The sequence below is a fragment of the Poecile atricapillus genome, chromosome W (genome assembly GCF_030490865.1).
Source record: "Poecile atricapillus isolate bPoeAtr1 chromosome W, bPoeAtr1.hap1, whole genome shotgun sequence".
Lineage (NCBI taxonomy): Eukaryota > Metazoa > Chordata > Aves > Passeriformes > Paridae > Poecile > Poecile atricapillus.
This window is the reverse complement of record NC_081288.1, coordinates 54,670,741-54,694,949: the sequence shown is the minus strand read 5'-3', so window position 1 is coordinate 54,694,949 and position 24,209 is coordinate 54,670,741. Positions and strand designations below refer to the sequence as shown.

General features: G+C 37.8%; 1 protein-coding gene across 4 annotated transcripts in view; it reads left to right on the top strand.

The window, feature by feature from the left end:
- Positions 1 to 24,209, top strand: part of LOC131592057 (calcium-dependent secretion activator 2-like) — a 283,092-nt gene that overhangs the window by 70,291 nt on the left and 188,592 nt on the right. For all 4 annotated transcript variants that reach the window (XM_058863314.1, XM_058863313.1, XM_058863312.1 and 1 more), the window contains exon 3: positions 23,781 to 24,113. In XM_058863314.1, the coding sequence (XP_058719297.1) occupies positions 23,781 to 24,113 (333 nt within the window). The remainder of the gene's footprint in view (positions 1 to 23,780; positions 24,114 to 24,209) is intronic.

Sequence of the window (24,209 nt, the reverse complement as noted above, 5' to 3'; positions counted from 1 at the left end):
ATCTTTTCCTAAAGTGAGACAGGAGGCAAATGCTGCTTCCAAAGTGTTCAGATTTAGCCATAACAAAGTTGAATAAGTTATCCTGAATGACTGAAAAAAATGTGTAGGTAAGTAACATGTGGTACAGGGACTAGAATAACTTAGATAGTCAAGGAACATTTATTTTAGACGTGTATAAGCCCTGTGTTTGTCTGTGAACCCAGACACCATCCTTTGAAAAAGTGATAATGAATACAGATGGCAGGGGAGTCTGCAAAGCACGAGCAGGCATAAACTGAAAGCTCTGTGCAGTGTAATCAGAAATAAGATGTCCTTCTTATTACTGTTTGTTTAGAGAGGGAGGAAAAACCATTTTTTTACTGAAAGCTGTTAAAATATACTGAGGTTAACAATGTAGAAAAAGTTACTTATAGTCTGGAAATTTAATTTTTGGTGGTGGTCTTGATTTGCTTGTTAGCCTAGGTTAGAAGAGATGTTAATCAGTGTTAAGTTCATGCTGTTGTACTGTCAGAAAAAGTGATGGCTAAACAGCGATGTGGACACATTAACAGCTTTTGTTAAAGACTGAGTTTCCTTTCCACTCAACAGACTTTGACACAGGAGCTGGTGATTTGAAAAGGAAGTCTGCTTTTCCTGTGAAAGTACTGTTACAGCTAGCCTAATGATGGTCTCTGAGTTGGAGTTTGTTGCCTTCAGCACCAAAAGGCCCTTGATACTCGCACTGAAGCAGCCTTTATACATTTCTATCTCCTTGTTCTCTGCAAAGAGCAGGATAGCAGAAAGGTCTCCTGCACCTGCTGCACGTTTGAGTCCATTGCTTTGTTTGAGGAAGTGCCCAGGACTTCAGTGTCCAGCATTCTTTTTCTGGATACCAGTGTAACAACTGAGTAATATTTATTAGACTATTTGAACTAATGAAAGAATTTAGCTCAGTCTGTTGATTCTTTAAAACACATTTCTAAGTTTTACAAATTTGTGAACTTGAAACTGTTGCTGTTCTGGTTGAAATCCACTGGAGACATAAACCTGCTGCAATTCAGAGATTCAGAATGAGTACAAAATACCTAATCTGCTATGGTAGTGGGTGTGTGTGCATGTGGGGGGGTTGTGTTGGATTTTTTGGGGGCTTTCTCTTTACTCTGTTTATTAACTGAGTAAGTTTTGTGGTAAAAGAAGGTAAAGTGGGTCTGGAATATACAGAAGCTTAAAATAGAAGTCAGAAAAAGTCACAAACTGACACTTTTAAAGGTGATTTCTATAAAATGTTCGTGATGCTTGTAATTCAGATGTTGTTATGTGATGAGATCCAGGTGCTACCTGTCAGCCTGATCATGGGTTGGGCAGATGGCCTAAGCATGGTCCATTAGTGAAATAAAATGCATTCATGAAAAACAACTACAAGGGAGGTCGTTTACATTTAAAATTCAGCACACATTTAGCTAATTAATAGAGCTTCAGCGAGGGACTCATCACATTACAGCCTTCAGAAATTTATTTTTTCTGGACTAGAGCTGCATATCAGGCTACATTTTGTAGAAGTGCTAAGGTTCTGCTGCTCGCCTTTGGATTGACAGGTCTGTTTAAATTAGAAATTTGTTACATCTGTGCCAAGTATCAGCATGTCCAGTCCAAGTCCAAGAAACCAGCTTTCTGCCTTACATAGAAGTCGGTTGAAATTTGTTTGGAGTTCCTGAAAAATAAAGAGACATGGTGTTTTAAAAAGCAGGATTTAAAACAGATTTTTCCAGTGATTGTCTGTTCAGATGAAGGGTGAATAATGTACCAAAACTTGGTGGGAATTTTATGTGCATAGAATTTGCTGAGTTGGAAGGGACCCACACGGATCAAATCCAGCTCCTGCCTTGCACAGCACCATCCCCAGGATTCACACCAAGGGCATTGTTCAAACACCTCTTAGCCCTGTCAGGGTGGTGCTGTGACCACTGTCCTGGGGAGCCTATTCCAGTGCCCAAACACCTCTGGGTGAAGAGCCTGTTTCCAACATCCAACCTAAACCTCCGTGACAGAACTTCAGGCCACTCCCTTGGGTTCTGTCACTGGTCACAAGAGAGAAAAGATCAGTGCCTGCCCCTCCTCTTCCCCTCATGAGAAAACTGTAATTGCAATGAGATTTCCCCTCAACCTCCTCTTCTCCAGGCTGAACAGATCAATGACCTCAGCCGCTCTTCACAGGGCTTCCCCTACAGGCCCTTCACCATCTTCACTGATGTCCTTTGGATGCTCTCCAATAGCTAATATCTCTCTAATATCACCCAAAACTGCACACAGTTATTTAGAGTTCTAGCATATAAGTCTGTATTTTAAAAAGAAACTGCTGGTGCTGCCTTGCTTTCTGTGGGGGCTGGACTTGATAATCATATTCATCATCTGCAATACAGACCCAGTGAACTTGGATGGCAATGAGCAAGAGGTTGCCATAAGCAGAGCTGAATGTTTGTTTTTCAAATTTGCATAACTAATTGACAGCTTATTAGTAAAGCTGAGAGCTAGAGGCAGGAAAACAAATTGGTTACAGCAGAGGAAAATTATTGTTACAGCATTTGGGTACCGATGACGCTTAAGCCACATTAAAAAATTATCCTTCAGGAGGGCAGATGGAGCAGTCTGTCAGGAGGCCTCAGAAGCCTCAGAGCTGAGAGTGTTGGTATTGCCACTTGTTTCATTCCATGGCTGTGCTTCTGCAGCACACTGCCTGACTGCTACAACCATGGCCAGAGCAACAATAAATCTTGTTCTGGTTTTCTTCTCTGAGAGCTCCAGTTGTCCTGTTTCTGCATCTCCATGCCATGCTGGATGGCTGCAGTGTTCACCTGGTGGGAAAGAGTGCTGACCAAATGGGGTGCTGCTGGCTGGGCTGTGAGTTCCATAGCTGGTCTGAGACTGCTGCCATGTGCAAGGCACCCAGTGCTGCTTCCCAGGGCTCCTCTGCCTGCCAACAGCATCCTGAGCCGCACTTCTGGAAGAGAAACTTTGGTGAGGGTGGTGTTGACTGTATTGCACTGACTGGCAAACAGAATAACCAAGTGTAGGGAAGGAAAGGAGGTATCCAGCCTCAAAGAAAACATGTAAAAAGCAAGCAGTCTTGCCTGCCAAAACATCTACCTCAAGCACCCTAAAATAAGTGTTCATTATGTTAAAATGCTTCTAATCATACATGTCTTGTAGCCATGATGAAAGCAGCAGTCTTAAACATAAGAAAAAAAGAAAAATTAGCTTCAGAGGTAGAAGAGAAGGCTCTTCATGCAGTGTGCCGATTTATGTTTGACAGTGGGAGAAACTTGTTTCTTCATTTCTGTTATAAGGAGGGGAAAGTTAAGGAAGAATTAATTTTAGGTGGCTTTGATTGGAGATTTCATGTAGCTGGTTGTAAAATACCATCAGTTCTTTTTAGAGCTTCTTGCAATGATTTTTTCATATAGGACTTCTAAGGAATATCTTTTGGGTCATGTAAAAATAGGACTTAAAGAGTAGAATTTCCATGGCAGCACTCTGAAGCTCATCCTGCCTGTTTAGCTGGCCCTGTGCCTTGTGCTGGGAGCATTTCAGTATGTTCTTGAGGAAAATGTTGTGAGGAGGAGGAGGTTTGTTAAGAAGCTAGCTTAAGTTTAGACAGCCAGAGGGCTGTATGAAAAAGATGGGCATTATCTAAGCCAGAAAAGAACTAGGTTGATGAAAATTGGAAAAAAGATTGTACCAGATTTTTAAAAACAAACTATAGGAGAAAGCAATAACTTCAACATAATGCATTGTTTGTAAATGAAATCATAACATCCTATTTTAGACAAAATAGGAAGAAGTCTGTAAAAACCCCCAATAAATAGGAAAAAACAATTTAAAGAAATATCAGTTAAGCAGAGCATGTATATTAAAAGCTGAAAATTATTTCCAGTAATCCAAGTGAGTAGTTTTACAAACGGTTCTTATTTGAAAGGGACAGATGTCTTCACGTACAGCGAATTTTCACATGGCAGGACCCAAAACTATGATCTGTAGAGAGTAAGTAATAACTCCGCAGAAGGAAAACTACTCAAGAAAGAAAACAAAACCATAATTATCCTGCATGAATCACAGAAAAGTTAGGGTTGGAAAGGACCTATGGATATCATCTAGTCCAAACCTCCTGCCAAGATAGAGCCCCTTACAGTGGATGACAGAGAAACCCATACAGGTGGATTTTGGATGTCTCCAGACAGGGAGACCTTCATGGGCAGCCTGTTCCAGTGCTCTGTTATCCTTAACATGAAGTCTTACATGGAGGTTTACTTTATGGCCTTTGCATCTCATGTCACTGGGCACTGATGAAAAGTCTGGCACCATCTCTTGGCACCTGCCTTTGAGATATTTATACGCATTGATGAGATCCCCTCTCAGTCTTCTTCCCTAAACTAAACAAGCCCTGCTCCCACAAGTGTTTCCTCATAAGAGAGGTGTTCCAGTCTCAAAATCATCTTTGTGACCTCTACAGGACCCTCTCTAGTAGCTCCTTGTCTTTCCTGTACTGAGGAGCCCAGAACTGGACACAGCACTCCAGGTGCAGCCTCACTACAGCCAGTAGAGAAGCAGGATCACCTCCTTCAACCTGCTGGCCACAATCTTCCCAATGCACCCAGGATATCAAACTGTAATGATTTTAATGACTTTAATTGCTGTCTATTGCTACATTTGTTCCATCTCCAAAAAGGGATATAGCAGAAGTAAAAGAGTCATAGAAAAGAACATCATATGTATATGTGTGTGTGTGTGTATATATATATCTATATATATATGTTTGTATATTTATGTGTATATATTTTATATTTATTTGTAACCAGAGTGCAGATTATAAAGACTCTTCAGCAAGGCTGCTGGAGTAAATGCAACTACTCTCACAGTTTCTAAATCATAAATGAATTGCTAAAATTCCCAAAGCTTAAGAAACTATTAAGATTCACTGGATGGGAAGGGGAAAATGGATGTGGAAAATTAGGAGCAATTTAATAAAAGTTGATTGCCCAGAAACTGTAGTTGCAAATGTGTTGGATAAAATCAACCATATCCACGAGGAAGGAGAGCCTGCAATTAAACTGGGTGTAAAACATATGTAACTGGTAAAAACCAGTACAACTGAGAATATATTAAATGTAGAGAATTGATAAGAGAAATATTCATAGGGGGCAGCAGAGAAGAGAAATTCTGTAGGTACCAAGACAAAGATACATGCTCTCTGCCTCTAATTCAGCACTTGTTGTGGTTCACAGAAGAATTAAAAAACAAATTCTTTAAATTAAAATGCCAAGGGTGTTACTCAGCATCTTTTCTAACTGATACCTATAACTTCTATTAAACTAGTTTCAGTCTGGCAAAAGAAAACACAATTTTACCTATATGTCTTGTTAGCATAGAAAAAAATACAATCACAGTGATTAATATGATAGTCATTGACTCTCTGGGTAGACCTTCGTATGAGATGGTTGCTTGGACCCTTTAAGATTAGAATAACTACAGCCTTGATATATTAGTTAAATATAAGCTAGGTTTCCCTTATCAGACTTCACATATGGTGAGTTATATTCCTTGCTCAGAAGGTTAAATATTTGTTTTCTAAAGATGTAAACAGGGTCATGTTAAGCTTGTAAGAAGTTTCTGACTTCAGGAACTACAACAGCAATAGCTTCTCCAGAGTGTTTATCTATTTTTCTGTCTACTCTATTGGCATTTTGTCTTCTTTGAGGCTTCTCAGATCTCTCCAGTGATTTGTTCATGCTTGTGTTTATGTATTTTAAATTAATTTGTTGCTGGTTAAAACAGCTTACTGGGCCTAAGAGAGGAACTAAGAATAAACACTGCTTCCTCCCAGGTGAATGTTGTAATATCATTAATCATTATCATTAATCCATGTCTCAGCTGTATTAGAAAGATGGAGAAGGCTCCTTAACCTGAGGAAAGTCAGTCTCCTCATTGATGGAGGACTTGCTCTTTAGAAAATAGGAGATAGAATTTTCATTCTTCCAACCTCCATCACCTCACGTTGTGAAGGAAGTGGCTTCTTGCCTGTGTCTCAGTTAAATTATTTGACCGTTTCTATTTCTCTCCTGTGAGTCAGGTTAGGTCAGCCAGCTTGATGCTTGACAGTGGAGCTCTGAAGAGAAATAAGATCTTTAGATAGCATCCCTCTTGTCTGTCTTTAGACATCTGTGGACCCTGTAATGTTATGCCAAACCTTCTGGTACAATGCTTTTAGCATGTGGAGGCACCTAGGCCTGGAATTTCCGCTGTGTGGTAAATTCCTACCGTCAGAGCTGCAGGATTCTTCAGAGGTCTGCCCCTGAGTTTTTCCAGTTCCTTGCTTCTGATGTCTGTATGCCACAAGTACTTAAATATTTGATGGTTTAAATAAATGGAAAGAGTGAATGGTTTTTAGGATGTCTGTGTAAATGCTTTCAAATATAGTGGTTTGAGAATTAATTTAAGGTGACCCTAGTGAAAACTGCCTGTGGTAAGATTTCTCTCCCCCCATCTCACTGTACCCAGTCCATAGCCAAGCTGTGAGGCAGGTTTGTCAGCTCATAGAGAGACAGAGAAGGTTGTTTCAATTATACATTTCTTGTTAATTTTCAGCTGGATCAGCTCCTTGATTTATATGACTGACTCATGCTTTATCTCAATTGAGATAAAAAGCAGATTGGATTCAGCTGCCAGATAGCCACTGAACACTTGATGAGGAACTTGGGCAAGAGGTATTGGCTGCCTCTTGGTGGCTGCCAGTCTCAGATTGTCATAAGCATTTTTGCTCAAGATTACTACTTTTTCCTAGCACTTTAATAATTTGCAGGGGAAATTGAATTATAGTATTATTGGCCTTGTTAGATGTCATTATTTAAGTGATGGAGTGTAACTCCATGCACACACAATAATTCAAATTTCATTAGTGAAAGAACTTTAATGGTAATATGGAAAATAATTGGACAATGCTTCTGCACCTCTTTTCCAGCATTCTGTAGCAGATTAAAACTTTATCCACAGATAGCAATTTTCTTTTATAATAAAAGATGATTCTCCCATCCAAGTCCTTTCCATACTTCTTCACTTTTAGATATGGATAATCATGATTCTGTTGTGACATTTGAAGAAACTTCAGTAGAATTTCCTTCATGTAGTGTGTGGCTCATAATCGTTACATAAAAACACAAAGTGAAGTGCACCCAATTAAACACCTGTGGGAGTAAAATAGGGGAAGTCAGGAGGGAAGCCACCTCTCTGTGGCTGGGTACACAACCACAATCTATGGTACATTTCTTTTCTTATTTGCTCAGATTAGAAAATGTCACTTTTTTCTGACACTGTTCCTAGAGTTCTCAACTAGAAAAAATGAGAAAAACTAAATTATTTTGTCTGATCCCAACTGAAATATCAGAAGATGTTATCTGACAAGTTGAGAAAGTCAGTAACAGTTCCATTGGGTTTTAGGTTGATAACATTGATCTCTATGACTGTGTTGAGTCATAAATTCATATTGCTTATGTAGCATTTATGTAAAGTGTCTGTGGTATTACGGATTATTTTGAAGCTGTCTGCAATCCTTCAGTTTTTTGTTTTATAAATAAAGCTGCAGAATGGAAGCCCAGCCTCAGGTTTACTCTAAAACTGAAACCAACCAACCAAAAACCACTAAATGAAGTGTAGCATAATATCCAGAAAGTGCTAGCAAATTAGGGTTCCTAAGTCACTTTTGGGGTGGAACCATACCATATATGACAATATGTAACAAAACTGCCTTTTTTTCCTCACATTGTGATTTCCTTATCCCTTAAGTCAATGGGCATAATGTTCATCAACAGTGTTTTTTATGACGAAAACCATGCATGGAGGGTTCTTCTGATGAAGAAAGCAGTGTACCCAGTTTAATGCCTTTGCTCAGTTTGGTGTTAGTTCTGAGTATGTCTGGGTAGCCATGAGAAAGGGGCCTGGGCTATGTTTCAGTGGCTGCTGCACACAGAGTCAGGGGAGACCTTGGATGAGTAGAAGATGTATCTTCTTGGTTATCTCCTAGGAATATTCCAGCAGGGAGTGTTCCCAGTCTTACAGGCTATAAAGAGGAAAATTTGGGGTTGAAAAGCTAGCATCTTGCTTTTAATTAAGTACTGAGAAATATTCCAAGCTAGCATGAACCTTTACTTGAAAGAAAGCTAAAATCTGGTCAAATTTCGGTGTAAATCTGTTTCCGTTGCTGGCATTGAGACATAACTGCCTTTTTTTAAGTTTTAATTTAGGGCTCTTTTAAATCTAGAAGTGCCTTCTTAGTTTGGCGTTCTTTGTTGTTCTTTGCATCCCAAAAGATCAAAGCTTGTGTATGACAGTTAAGTTTTCCTGCTTTTTGACAATGTGTTTATGAATTGTGTCTATGATGGTTCCACTGCCAGTTTCTTACTTAATGACATTGCAGCTCTGATTGCTTCTGGATTGCACAGCTAAGCTGAACCTTGCTCTGTGCCTGGAAGCTCCAAAGTTTTTGGTACAACTTAATGCAGACAGATTACAAATGTAACCTGCCAAAACGTATAATAACTTGAGATGTTAAGCTTGGCTCTGCCAGCAGATGAAGAAGTGCCTGCCAAAACCAATTGGATGTGCTGGGCAAGAATGAGGGCAGCTCCAGGTAATGCCAAGGCAACGTTCTTGTATTTGCTGTAGCTTCCATGTGTGCATCTTCCTAGCTGTGGCTGCTCTGTGAGCACGTGCTCTGGGATGTAGAAGAGCTGCTGCACAGCTTTGCTCCAGTGTGCCAGGCTTTGTAGCTCAAATCTGACAGTCTTGTAAAAAAAACTCATTTCTCCTTGACTTGAAAATAGAGTGCACTTTTTTTGTCTGTTGGGCAGACATTGCATACTGTGACTGCAGCAAGTATTAGACTTACCTTCCAATAGTGCGTTTCTTGTTACAGTTTTTTGCCTTTTCTTAATCTTTACCTCTTATGTGATCAAATTCTCTAGCTTTTTGTCTTTCTCATGTTTTGTGATTCTGAAATGACACTGCAATACAAATTCAAAGTACACGCTTACTGCTTCTATTGTAACTCAGGTTTTTTTCAGTTTTTAAATAGTGATCATGATAAATATGCAAATTCTACAGTAAATTAACCTGTCAGTAATAATAAGTGTTTTGAAAGATACAATCATTTGTAGAAGTGACCATGATAAAGAGGTTGTTTCTGGCTGTCATAAAATTTATGATTAAAATAAAAAAACCTTTAGGGATTATTCTGGGCTCTTCGGACCATCAAATTAGAAAATCTGTGTTAGAAGATGACAGAAGGCTCTTCGTATGAGTAATGTGTTTCAGAAGTTGGCAGATGAATAGTGCAAATGTTTCCAAATAGCCTGATGCAAAATTGAGTTACTTTTATATAAAAACTACTTAGATCAGTGTAAGTCTGCTTCTTAGATAAGTAAGTGGAAAATATGTTTTGAGAATAGTCTAAAAGAAGCTGTAATAAAATTGAAAAATCTTATGCATTAGTGGAATTATGACTAGAAATTGAGTGGAATAATGGTACAAAGACTAAAACAAGAAGAATTTGCAATCAGACTTTGGCTTTGCAGTGTTCAGGATTTAACCTTATGGGTGACCAGAGATGTGTGTCTTCTTTCTGGGCATTAAAAATGCAGTATGATGTTGACTAATAGGATAGTCACAATAACCAAATAACTTAAGATTTATCTTGGTGTAAGTAGAGCTGCTTTTACAGCAGGAGGGTAATGTTTGTTTGCTTATTGCATTTGACTTGCAAACTATTTGCATTTCTTGCCAAAGCTCTTGACTTGGATTAGCTTGAAAACATTTTGGAATATAGGTGCTAGTGTCATTTAAGAGACAAAGCTGAAAAATAAGCATACATTCTTGTACCTTTCTAGTATATTGAAACTGGTGCCCATAATTAGAGGAAAGAGAAAGAGGTGAAGTTTTTTAGGGTGAATTTGAAACCAGACTGGGCACAAACTGGAGAAGGAAAACTTTTCAACATAATGGTATTGTTCTTTTTCTTTTCCATCCTCAGTTCTCCACACTGTACTTGTTGCTGGGGGCTGTGAAGCAAAAAAGTTCAGGACCTCAGGGGTTGTTTGGGGAAGTTCCCTCAATTATAAGAGCTCTGCAAAGATGTACTTTTTCCCTACTTCTATGTGTAGCTGTCCAACAAAATTCGGTAGGATCTTGAGTTACCCTGGAGAGATAACTAGGTTTTGTCCCTTGGTACACAACCATAGTTATCTCTAGGCAAGAGGTCCCTCTGACTGTAATAATTTCAGACTTCCCCATTAATTGCAAATGAAGTTTGATAGGTTGTTCTGCTATTATCAGCACCTCCCTCTGGAAGCCTAGGAGAGGAAAGGCATGGCTGTGGAAATGCTGAGGGAGGAGGATAAAGGCATGTGGACAATGTCTTCCCCATCGTCCCAGCCTGGGTGCAAATTTTCTTACCTCGCCTTACCATTCTTTCGGTAATGTCTATAATAATATTTGGTAAGTAACTTCAGGCATTAACTGACCAGTATGGACACCATGGAGGTTAGGGGCAGCAGGAACTTGACAGGCAACAGTTGTTCCTGTAAGAGGCAGAGGCAATAGCTGGCTGGTGTGGCTGTAGAGAAGAACTTACTGTTCACTTTCTGTGTCCTAAGTTAAATTTAGAATGCAAAATAAAATAAAGTTAAATCTTTGCAATAGAATACTACTAGCGAGGCAAAATATTTGGTGATTGTATAAAACTAATAAATAAGAAATTGAAGGTGTTTCTGACTTGAGATGTCTTGAAAGGAAATCTTTAAAATGGTCTAGAGAATGTTGAAGTGTAATGAATTAATATTTTCTTTAAAATTAAGTACTCTAAAGAGAGAGAAAACTATGACTAAGGAGCCTCGATGTTACCATTAAAGCTATCTGGACCTTGACATATAATTGGAATGCATAAAAATAGTCCAACTTGTAAAAGTTTGCATTCTGCATGCTAAAATCCAGAGGGATTAAACTGCAGACCAACTGTTCATTAATCTTCCCATTGAAGCATTGCTGTCTGAAGTGCAGCCAGCAGGGTGATTATTAAATCTGAGGAAGGATTTAAGATTTAGAATGCATTTTGAAGCTTTTTTTGTGTATTATAACTTTTCCTGCCGACGCTATGAATTGATCGCCCCTGGGAAAAATTAATCAAGGAAAATGTATTGTTGTTTTTTGACACACAAAGATTACACTTAATAAAGAGGGAGAGAGGGAATGTTTTTATAATAAAGGCTGTTTTTTTAAAGAAAGTTGTATTGGAATAAAAAATATTTGTAAGACTACAGTTAGCAGCTAAATCTTACATGCCAATGGCTTAGTTTCTGCCAGCCCTGACTATCCTTTTATAACTTTCTGGAATAGAAATGCATTCTAATGAGTGATGAGATGGTGTTGCTGTTGAGAAATGTCGACACAAATAATAATGCATTCTAAGTGCAAAGACATAGCAAACAATTCCCCAAGCACTCCCATTTTCATGATGCATTGTCCCTGCCTGCATTTGCACTTATTGTTCTTATCTTCCTCTTAATACAGAAACACTTTGAAGTACAGATTGTCTTTTGAGAGAAGCAAGAAGCAGTTTAACACCAAATACATTCCCATCACAAAACTAGTATTATCTATCACATCAGCTTGTATTTAAACTTAACTGCGTTGTTCCATCCTGATTCTCTCCAAACGATTTGAAGTCTGTGACTGTTTAGAACTTCTGGAAGGCATTCACACCACTTGCCTTGGGATGTTTTGTAGAGCAGTCTGGACAATGAATCTTTGCAAGCTTCTCTGTCTTCATTGTGGCAAGAGAGGTTCCTCTAGGGAGTGCTTCAAAGCAGAGCCTGCATTAGGAGCTCTGGGTTGTCCTCTGGAGCAGTGAATCCTTGCTCAGCATTTGGAAAGGTGTTTAAAACAGGTGAATTGCATAGCTAAACATGGGTTGTAGGACAGTTTCTACTCCTTTGATCTTGTAGTTTGCATCTCTTTATTTATTTGACTACAGTCAAGCAGTTCTAGATACCTGTGGCAGTTATCACCTTCTTTTCTCTTGTTCAGCCTATTTGTTCTTACTTCCCTTATTTTAGTAATGACAGAATTATTTTTTAAACACTGTGGTGAGCTGCCCTAGCAGCTGTTGGGTCATGCAGGAGGTGGTAGGTGCAAGCAGCCTTTTCTATTTGGCTTTGGGGTACAAAGTACACAGCTGTGGTTCTTTCTCATAGATCTTTTGTTCTGCACACTACATCTAATTCTCAAGAATACTGTTAAAATGATGTCACTCTTCACAGGATGCAAAATGAGTTTCTTCTTAGATGGAAAGTGACTGCGTATTCCCATATGTCTGTTGCCCTAAATCCTAGGGATCACAGTAGGAGAAAGGTGCCATATTGATAGGCAGGGCATCATCAGTCAACTTTCAAAGGCTTAAGAGGGTCTACTCTTGTCCTTCTTTTCCAGCGACTACAAAGGTTTCGCAGTATTTACGATGTGCCAGTTGTTTTCCGGTTTCCTTAGGCCACAGGGTGAAGTCAGTGCTTGAACGTTTCTCCCCATCCAACAGTGCCCTTTCTACTCCCCCCAAAAAATAAGCCACTACAGCTAATTAGTACAGGGAAAGAAAGTGGCAGGTTATTTGCTTAAGTTGTCAGTTTTCTGGCACTTTTTCAGTTGCTAAAACAGAAAAAAGAAAATGTTATGCAGCAACATTTCAGGTGGCTTCGGCCCAGTTTCTGTTTGTTCATGTCCTTTTTGAGCATTCAGCTGCAGCGGCAGAATACATAAGCTAGAAATGAAAAAGTGGCATTGATCAGGAAAAATATATATGTTCTGAAAGAGTGTCCTCACTTTGCATGAAAATGTTTAGGGTGGTGGTGGGCAATAGGACTGAAAGGATCTCAGCAGGCCTGGTCTGACTATAGAGTGAGTGCCTGGTACTTGGAAAATAGAGATACAGTAATATGCTCATTTGAACTAAAAGCTATTAATCTATACTCAGGTGGAAATGGTTAATGCAGAAGTACATTAATGGTAATAGGGAAGTGAAATAACCAATTCTTTCCATCTCTGACAAAATGAGCCCAGTGCAATACCAATGATGAAAACTGTCACTTACATAACTTCCACTTTCAGTCAAGTGGAATAAAAACTACAACACAAGTGACTCCAGAAGAAAATTTAGAGAAGTGAAGGACTATTTTCCATTCGTTATTGTACTTGCCCATTTACTTCAATTTTTCTCACAGTTAATGCAAGAAATTGGATTTTATATTTAGTAACATTTTATCCTAAGAGGTAGCGCTATCATAAGAGATAAAGTGCTGGGGCTTCTTGTGAGTTGTACAGAACTGAGTAAACACCAAAAAGCTAGAGAACTGAGGAGGTTTTTAGCAAGGCAAATGAAAATATGAGTTTTAAGCAGGTGTGTTTTCCTCAAGTACCAGAGGTAGTTCTGCATAAACTAGTTATCATCTCTTGATTGTGAAATTGATAAATATGCTAAGTAAATGTTTTTTTTCCTAATCCTTTTTAGCATGACTGTTTGCTACTCATTATTTCTGTGTAAATATGTTTCCTTTTTCAAGTCTTCTTTTTTTCAATCTTTGTTTTCTTCTTTCTGCTTTATTATTTTTGTAAGCTTTTGTTGTCCTTCATCTTCTTCCCTCATAGTCAGGGTTGGACACCTTCCCTGTGGAATTTTCTGGAAAATAGGGATGAATTGTGAGGTGGGAGTAAGGCTTTTTACAGTCACATCACCAAGGCATGCTGCATTATACATTCAGTTTAACAGCCTTTTTCAGTCTTACACTATCTAAAATAGACCCTTTGAAATTCTCATAACCTGGAACTTTCCAGTGGACACCAAAGGGAGGAGTTCTGGTCAGGCAAAACCAGCATACTGGAGAGCAAGCTGTTAGCTCTCTTCTAAAGGGGAAAGAAACTCTGGAAGCAATGTGCTGATCAGCTCTTAATGCATTCATTAAATTTCACTTTACTAATCAAGAAAATGCACTTTGGTAAAAAGAGGCTTTGCAAATTACTTCTTTGTCGAGGAGATGGTGATGGATATAATCAAGGACAGTGAGCATCTTGAAACTCTACACAGTGGAGGAAGAAATTCCTTACACGGTCAAGGAAAATCTCTGCTTTGTATTTCCCTGCTGAAGCAGTTCCATTTCTGCTTTAATTGCCAATTCTTGAATAAGTTGGGAAAATAGCAGAAGAATAGGTTGCTGGTGACTTCTCTGGCTTGGTGACAAGACAATCCCTGCATTCAACTTGCAAGCAAATAAATATGTTCGTCAGAGCATAAAACTCTTCTCCCTCCCTTTGGAATTGTTGCTCAATATAAAGTATACTTCTCCTTGTGCTTATGGTCTGTATCAGTCAATATATTAAAAAGAAGTGAAAATATCTCATATCTAGCATGGAGTTGGATTTTTCTTGCTGGGATGCTAATTTACATCTTCCCTTGGCAGCTGAAGTACCTGCATAGAAACCTACATTTCTACTGTGGAACTACTGAACTTCATGATTTATTCCAGATCCATTGTGTGTGGTCTCTTCTTTCTCCAATTTCTAAATGTCTTGAGAAACATCTACAGGGATAATAGAGCTTTTTTATCAGGAGAGAGTGAATGGATAGAAAAGCCTAGGCCTGTATGGAAGCTGCTCAGCATCCAGTGATGCATGCATTATTTTCACAATGAAATAGGAATGATGAGTTGACCATCTAGATGTGATTTCAGACCTCATGGCATTGCCTACAGCATTTGTACACTATCCTAGCCAGGAGAAAAGCAATATACAGAAGGAATAGTGGGGGTTTTTTCCCAAGCAGCACATCAGATTTCCCATGCTGTCACCCTGAAAACTCAGCTTCTGAGCTTGCTAACATAGTTTTCTAAGGACGTTCCCAGGAGAGTAACTGTAAACACAGATATCTGTACATTCTTTCTGTTACACATCTTGTCATGGACATCTCTCATGGCCAGTGCAGTGAGAAAGTGTTATCCTGACCATCCAATCCCTGGCCATGGTCAGAAGCCTATAAATCCTGGGAGGAAAAATAAACTTTCTCTTCCTTTCACCACACCTCGACCTGTGTCCGTGTGATCTATTCATCTTCAGTGGCAACACCATGCCGTTACTGGACAAAGAATTATAAAGATTTAACAGCTGGCTGCTTCTTGTTTCAACAAACCAAGCACCACAACATTTTTAAATATGCAGATCTATTTCTGCTGGTTTTTAACCTATTTATCAGCTAATTTCTCTCTGCCATAGTCCACTGGAAGATGAGAAGTCATTTTGGTAATTGTTTGCTTGTAATTACCCACAGGCAGGGTCTAGCATGAATGTTCTCAGGCATCATCTTTGGGGAAGATTTGGCTGCTAGAGTTAAATATTGGCTGTGGATCAGCCTGCAGAGATCTAAAATTATGTGAATGTTCATTTCCTGTGTGAGCAAAGTCCCTCAGGAGGGAATACATCCAGGTGACATTTGGAGAATAACTTCTACAGAATCCTGCTACCATCTGAGGGCCAGTACCATGATCCACAAAGTCCCTCAACATGCCAGAGCAATGGGGCTTGGTTAAAGGGGAAATTGTACTGTTAGAGCGAAAATTGCAATGCCTGTTCCAAGGGGAGGCATAGCAAAAGTAATCCACACCGGTGCTTATGGAGACAACAATCTATATACTGTGTCTCACTAGGGTGCGTAAACTATTGTTGCTGTTGTCAGCTGTGAAAGGAGGATAAATATGCTTGTTTCCAAAGGGTAGCTGGTTAACTTTAATAAATGAATCCAGGAGAAAACACTGCTTCTGGGTGAAAGAGTTTTGTGGATTTTTTATGGTGATTGTCACTATACCTCTGTTCTAATACCCAAGGCACGAACCTTGCAGCACATGACTCTGTGAAATGTGTTGCCATCAGGAACAGCAATTTGGGTAGACATTGGCAATTGCTTGTGCATTTTGAAAAAGCTGGCAATGAACAAATCCCAGTGCACAGTGGTGTGTAGTGTACTTACAAGCATGTACCCCTGGAGCAGTAGCACACATTTTAATTTGAAAGAGTGTGAGTTTTGGTGGTTTTTTTTTTTACAGATAGCTAGCTGCTAAGCGGTGGTAAATGTCCAGTGTGCAGCTGTAGTGCCCAAAAGAGCTGAAGAAAGCAAAGTAAATCACCTGTCAATTTCAACTTGTGATGGTTTCTGAACTGTTAATCTTAATAAGAAGAAATCATAGTTTAATGTGCTCAGGAAGGGTAGTAGATATATTAAAAAATAAATAAAAAAATATTATACCTCTCTGGATGCTGATGATATATTTTTTTTTTCACCTTAATGTAATGTGCTACTTTAAAGAGGTTTTAAAAATGAATTAAAAACCATGACCTCACTGTTAGCCAAAAATTAAAGATTTTTATTTTATTTCAGATTTCTCCCCCCTTCGAAATTAGGGAAAACTGTACAGTGTATTATATTTCTAAGAGAAGTAACCTTTCATTAACAAAATAATGATGGAAATTCCGAAATAGAGTAATCAGAGTTTATAAGTGTGATTTCTTAAAATATCAGTATCTTTTGCTTTTACCTGAAGGTGAGGTTCTGAAGACTTACATAGATTAAAAAATAGGATTCTTTAAATCTGATAATTTCATTGTAAAAAAATCAAAATAGTGCTTGGAGGATATTTCTAGAGTATGAAAGAGAACAATGGAGGAAGAAGACCTGCAAGCAATGCCTAATTTATTTTTTTTCCCTAGAAATTCAAAATACTGAGCAAATCTCATTAGCTAGCTCAATTTCTACTCATGTTCAGCAGCCAAGAGTTATTCGAAGTAGCTGTTAAAATACATTGATAACTATTAATGTCTTCTTCAATATAAATGCTATTTCAGTAGCCAATACAGTAATTTTATTCAAGGAGCATAAAAATAATTGATTTTACTCTTGGATGCATGATGCTGCATTAACTATTTTTGATCAAAAATGATCTTGTTCTTGTAATGTGCTTAGTCGAACTAATCTAAATATCAACTTATATTAGTGTAACAATATCAATAATTTTTGGTGTGGTTCCTTTTTTTTTTTCTTTCTTTCATGATTGTTGTAAGTGCAGTGAGAACATCATACCTGAAAGAATGGGTTTTTTCTGCAGCACCAAGATGTAGCAGCAGACAGCGCTGGTCATGATATATGTGAATTGCTACAAGGAATAAACCTTTGTTCTTAAAATGCATAGTTGTGGAAGCTTCTCCAAACTGTCAGAAGTTCTTGCTCTCTCATCAAACTATCCCCAGCTCTTGTTGTGATGCATTGTGTGGTTTCAGTCTAGAGTAGAACTTCTGGAGGGTGTGAGAGCTGGTCACAGAGAGCATTGCTCACATTAATGTTTGAAATGGGAATACTTTTTATTCCTGTGGAACAGGAAGGACTTTAAGTTGGTGAGATCCCCTGACAGTGACAAGTGTTGCTAATGAGCTGAGGTAGGAGAGGCTTTAAAGAGCTGCTGCAGTAGCTGCATAGGGGCTATTTAATATTGCACAGTAAACATCTTGTATTTTGTTTTGCCTCAGGTAATGCTTCTAGCACAACATGGTGATGCATGTCACATCCAATTTTTAAATAAGAAACTTATTTCAATTCCTTTTTGTTTGCAGGAAGAAAATCATTGTCTTTTGCAGAAATTTTAGAGCTAAATTTAGCCCTGAAAATTGCTGTCTTTTTCGAAAAAATTATTCTGTGTGTCATAAACTCAAGAGTTCTGGTAATTGCGCAAAGCACAGCAGGAGCTTGAGTACAGAACGCATCAGAAAAGTATATCAGAAACCTGAAAAGCTTTCAAAGACTTGAATATTCCTTGGACTTCCATCAAAGTTCTTTTTGCCCTTGTTCAGTCTTTATCAAAGAGGTACTTCTCTTCATTTTTATTTTTTAATTGACAATTTCTGATATGACATAGTTGCCATTAATCTTGATATAGTTCCAGCTTTGCTTCTGGTATGCTTAAAGGAGAAGAAAATTTCTTTAAGACAAGAACACATCCGTAAGAACAAAATGTTGCTCTCCGTAGCTGTGTGTTTGTGTCTGGGTGATAGGGTACTTGTGAAAAAAGTCTCCAGAGAAACCTTTAGGCCTTACATGACAGCCTTTTTTCTAAGTTATATGAAAAAGTTCTGTTTTAACATCAGCGTGTTTTAAGGATGCCCCAAGCATCAGTTGCAGTCCTGAATAAACACACTGGAGATCTAAGTAGTTAACTCTCTGCTTCATCAGTCATTGTGCTGCTGTAGGAGGGCAATGTTTGGCCCTTGTGCAGAAATACATTTACAGTTCTGTCAGCCTCTGGTGGAGTCTTTAGAAGAATGTTATCATTAAAGAATGTGTTTGGATTGGTGGTTCTAGCCCAATGGCCACACTGTTGTTCTTGCAGCTCCTTAGCAAGCTTCAGGAGGCCAACAGAGACCTGCATAATCCTAATTAGAAGGACATCATGTACAAGTAAAATAATGTGCAGCATCAGTTGGAGCAGTCGATACAATCACTTATGAGTGCTCAAGTGTAGGTAATGAAGCATCTCCTATGGTCTGCATCAGTGCAGAGATTCCTGTTACAGCTTTGCTTCATAGTCTGGAAGAAAGGATTGTTTTATACTTAATTCAGAATGGCATACAAGTAATCATAGTAATAGAAGGGGGAAGATATCAGAACTCCTGGGTGACCTGTTATTTAGAGGCTCTCTGTACAATGGCTGTGGGTTTTATTCCACTTTGTCATGAAGGGGTGATTTAGATTTCTTAAAGAAACCTTGTGAACGGTATTAGCAAAAGCATTTTTAATATGGTGTTGTGAAAATGCTGTTTAACAAGGTTCAGTGTCAATGTTCACTCTGTTACTCTGCAGCACAGTTGTTTGAACAGTGATTCAAAACTACAAAGGCATAAGTAAAGCTACCAAGGAACAAGTCAAAGTTATCACACTAAAAGGTTACACACAGTATTGGTCACTTGCCAAAGATGTGCCACTGTAAAGGGTCTCAGCCTTGAGAGGCTCAAGGGAAGATCACTGCTATGCAGCCAGGCTGTTTAGCTGGGAGAGCTCAAAGAAAACTCACTTCATCTGTCATATATATGGAACACAGTGGTTGGCTTTTAATGAAATTACATGCAGTGGGAGAGGTATGCATGAGATTTCTTGTACCCACTGCCTTCTTTGTTCTTTGATAAATGTGTCTTGGAAAAGCTACCAGCTATTCATGTGTGAATCACTTGATCAGTGTTCCAAGGGCATATGCACCAGTGCTCTGTTGTGTCACTCTGCTCCTTTGTGGGTTTTCAGAGAACACATGGGAACTAGAGGAGTTCTTGGCCAAGCTATGGCCCAGGCCATGACCTCTCTTGGAGCCTGTACCAAGCTGCTGTTAGTTTGGTCATGGGGCTGAGTGCACCCATCATACATTGCTGCATTGCTTAAAGAGGAGGAGAATGTTGATGCTTTTGCACTACTAGAAAGTGTACAGAGGCCAGATGAGCAAGAAGTTTTCAGAGGTTAAGGAATCCTTCTTGCCCTGATGTTGTACTGCATTTGCTTGAATTTTCTTTTTCCTGAGCTTTACAATAGAGAATAAGATAATCGTGTTCGTTTTGCCTAATTATATAATTAGTTAAATTTGGTATTATGTCCAATAAATAAAAAAATTATTTAAGGGGTATATTCTCGAAATGAAAATCAGTTCTTTCCATAATATTTTGAATATTTTTTTAAGTTGTAGGCACTGCTAAATAATGATTTTTCATCTTTAAACAAAAATATACTTTTAATGTAATTATCTAGTGCTAAAGACTGTTTGGAATTAAGCCTTTTTAGTAGCATTTGCAGTAGTTGAAATTGTGTATATGTAATGATTGGGAAAAAAGTGAATTTAAACGGTGCTTCAGTAGATTACAATTGGTTTTGGGTTTTTTTTAAAACGTGTTATCACACCTTTGAATGAGTTGAGCTTTATCCATCAGAAACTGAAGGTGTGATTCAGTCCAAAAATATTTAGGAGGATTCTAAATAACATGAGTTGAGAAAGTTTCTCAAAGTGGATATATGTGGCTCATTGAAACCTGTATTTGAACTATCTGTTTGCTTCAGAATGCATTTTATTTGTTAATAGAGCATTCCTTTTTAGTGTTTGATAATTTGTTAGCAGTGAGTAAAACAGACAGTTGATGTTGATTTGTGGATTCAATAAACTGGTAATGGTACTAGAAGTTCAGATGCTGACTAACAACAGCATCAATCCCAGATGTCTTTGACGAAGTCTGGAAAATGTTGGTAAGTAGCAGGAAATGCTTCATTAAAGTCCTGTGAAAATATTTCTGAATAATCTGTGGATTTCCAAAAGATCATGGCTGATCTGCCAAATCTAGGTCCATGCAGAATTAGATTTCTTTGTGCCCACAATAACTTGTTCTGATATTTTATACTTTACACTCAAACCTCTTAATATTTTTCCTCTCCAATTCCCCCCTAGTGTTGAGAGACTTGAGATAACATTTTAACATTGTAAGTTTTTGAATGATTATTTAATTAGAACGAAGTCTAATGATCAATTGATGATCAGGAATGAAGCAGTAAGAACCAGAGATTTAGTGAATGTACTTAATTAGTATTTTGTTTTAAAGATAAGTATCAATAAAAATATTTTTCTTCATGGGGATGATTTTGCTGTTTATATAATCATTCAAAGCTCTGAAACCAAGCAGATGAATCTCAAGAAGTCTAACTGAAGCAAAGAAATTTACATTCAACGTGGAGTGTACCATATGTCTTTCAGGAACAGGATTAATGTGACTTAATAGCTTTTTAATGTATCTTAGTGTTTTAAATTTGTGATACATTTAATACATTCTTAATATAGTTTCTATTCTCTTACGGTTTTCTGTTGCAAACAACATCTTGCATATGAAACAGTTTTGTTAAAATGTTATTATATCATTTTAATTATCTTAAATGCAAGCAGTTAATTTTAAAGATGATGTTACTTTTTTTTTCCCCCCCCAGGAAAAAAAATGGTCAATTTCCACTCAAATGAGAGTAGTACAGTAAAAGTTATAGGTCCAGTGGACTCTTTAGCAGAAAAAACCATGTTTTTCGTACTCTTATTCACACCTTGGGTTTATATATTAAGTACTTTCCTTATATATCCACTGTATCTTTAAAAATAATTACCTTGGAATAATTGTTTTAAAATTTAATAAAAATACAGTTTGTGACCCAAAACACATCAGAAGGGAAAATTTTAGAGTCAGGGACACATGTAGGTTATATTTTCTTTTTGCACTTACCTATTGCTTTGACATCTAACATGAATCTAACATGAATGTGCCATTATTTTGTGAATGTTATGTGCACCAAGTGTTAAAATAGTGCTTCCCTTCCCTGGTTAAGTGGTTAAAAAATGGAATGGGTCTTCCCTGGGAAAAAGTCTCTTGGAAAATCAACTTCAGAATCACAAATAAATTTTGGATTAGTATGGCTCATAGATCAAGGAAAGTGCTAGCAGCTTTACAGCCCTTTCATTCAGGATTAATCATTTGGAATAATAAGAGTGGAAGAAGGTAATGAAAAGTGAATGATACGCTGATGTTCTTACAGTGTGTATTTTTCAGGTTTGGAGTTGGGGTTTTTTTAGGTGTTTTTTTTGTTGGTTTGTTGGTTTTTTTTCACAAGGCTGGCCAGTTATATTAGCAAAACATTGGGTTGTGTAATCTTGCATGAATATGAGATTTTGGATGGGAAGTGTCTATAAATATTCTTAATTTCTCACTGTCTTCTGCATCTGCTTTCTCTTGTTGGGTTGCAGGCTAATGTGATGGAAGATTAAGTATTGTTTATGAACAGTACAAAGTAGCTGTTTGAAGTCATCTTTTTTACCACTGAAGCTGTTAGAGGAATGAATCATTTGTAATTGCAGACTGTTAAAACAACCAGAGTTTTAAGTTCCGTTATCTCCTCATACCTGTTTGTGTTGATAAGTTTTATTGCTGAATGGAATTTCTGACTATTAGTTGTTTTGAAATGAGATTCAATGTTTGTGTAGCCTGAAGAAATTAATATAAGCATTAATTGACAGTACTATATCAGGTCCCATTATGGGTAAGAATTTAACCTTAGACATTATGTTTACATAAAAGGGAATGTATCGTGGTACAGAAAGAGCATAACGTGATTAGCATATATTGGCGATAGGGTTTTTTTAAATAATCTCTTTGGACAAATACTTTTAGGTTTAATCTGCAGCTCTTCTGAAAAATAGCAGTTTCAATATCTGTTGAAAAATACATTTTATAAGTTACCACATTTTAAAATATGCTACAAGAGAGTATGCATTGACAAGCACTAAAAATTTTAGAATTAATTTCACTTAATCTGCATGCATCTCTGCTCAGATTTTCAGCTCCTCTGCTACTCCACTTTTCTGTATTTTGAAAGTGAAGCACAGTAGTGTTTTATAATACTTTGTTATTGGTTATTTTATAATAATTGGTTATTAGGTAAACCATCTTCTATCATGAAATTGTACCTGGAGTCATCTCCATTCGCAAAATCATATATGATTTCACAGTTCTTGGTGACTGTAATGACTGTGTGAAAATGCATGTTTAATTCCCGGTTCATACATCTGGCTGAAGAGAGCAGGCAGTCAGAAAGGTGATGGTTCTGTTTCAACTTTGTGGTTTCTCATCTGTTCCTTGCATTTCAGCTGTGCTTGGGATGTTGGTATAGCACCCAAGCAGCTCCCAGCAGCTGAACACTGCAGCGTGGGGGACCTTGAGTATCTCCCTCTGCTGCAGAAGACAGGTGGTTACCCCTGAGTTATCCTTTCAGTGGCATGATGTAGTTTTAATCCCTGCACTGTCAGCTTTTTCTAGGTTGCATCTTGTAGAGAAAGTTTCATGAGGCTTGGTACTATAAATGAGCTATGTGCAGGCCACATACAGTGTCTGGAAAGATCAACCTTGCACTTCTAAAAGAAGAGATGAAAACAAGCAGTCTTGAAGAATGGAAAGTTTTTACAGAATGCTGGTGCTGATTTAATTGTTTGTTGTTGTAATTTGCCTTGTCATATATTAAAGTCATATCTAAATAGTATTTGGGAGGGGCTTTTTTATATTGGCCTTTGATTTTACATGGAGAATCCAATATTGTATTCAGTATTGTATCTACAGTAGTAGAAAGAGCTCTGTATCTTCAACTCGATCTTCTCGATTGTTAATATTGTTTGTTTCTTTAGTTTTTTGGGGTTTTATTGGTTTTTTGGTTTTGTTTTTTTGCATTTTTTTCCTCCTGGATTTCTGTCCCATTGTGGGTAAATTCTGAATTAGCTGCTGTTAATTCAAAGTTTATCTAGTCTAGCTATTGTAAATTTATGCATAAATACTTGTAAAACTACTTAGTTTACTTACTTATTCATTGTGGAAACTTGGTTTCAATGTGATCACCCTATTCTTTATGAAAATCATAACAAACTTGGCTTGTATAAAGGGGCTTTCATATAAATACTTTCATATAATACTTTCATATAAATACTTCGCTTGTATAAGAGGGCTTTCATATAAAGCCCTCTTATGTAGAAGCAAAATACTAGTTTCATTCCCTTATAGAGGGATTGTTTTGTATTTGTGTCCATGTCTAACTGTTTCTTTTCTTTTCTCTTCTTTTACTTTAAAAGGTATTTCTCAAGAGTGACCGGGTTGCAAGAATGGTCCACAGTGGAGGATGTTCTGCAAGTGACTTTAGAGATGTTTTTAAGAAAAACATAGAAAAGAGAGTCCGAAGTTTGCCGGAAATTGATGGATTAAGCAAAGAGACAGTATTAAGTTCTTGGTTAGCCAAATACGATGCCATATACAGGGGAGAAGAGGACTTTTGCAAACAGCCAAATAGAATGGCCTTAAGTGCTGTATCAGAGCTGATTCTGAGCAAGGAACAGCTTTATGAGATGTTTCAGCAGATTCTAGGGATCAAAAAATTGGAACACCAGTTGATTTATAATGCCTGCCAAGTAAGTATTGGTGTCATTTGGTTTGTGTCCAGAATATTTCCCCTCTGTCAGCGGGTCCAGTTCTTCCTCCCTGTGTGTAGAATCCCTCCATTTTTA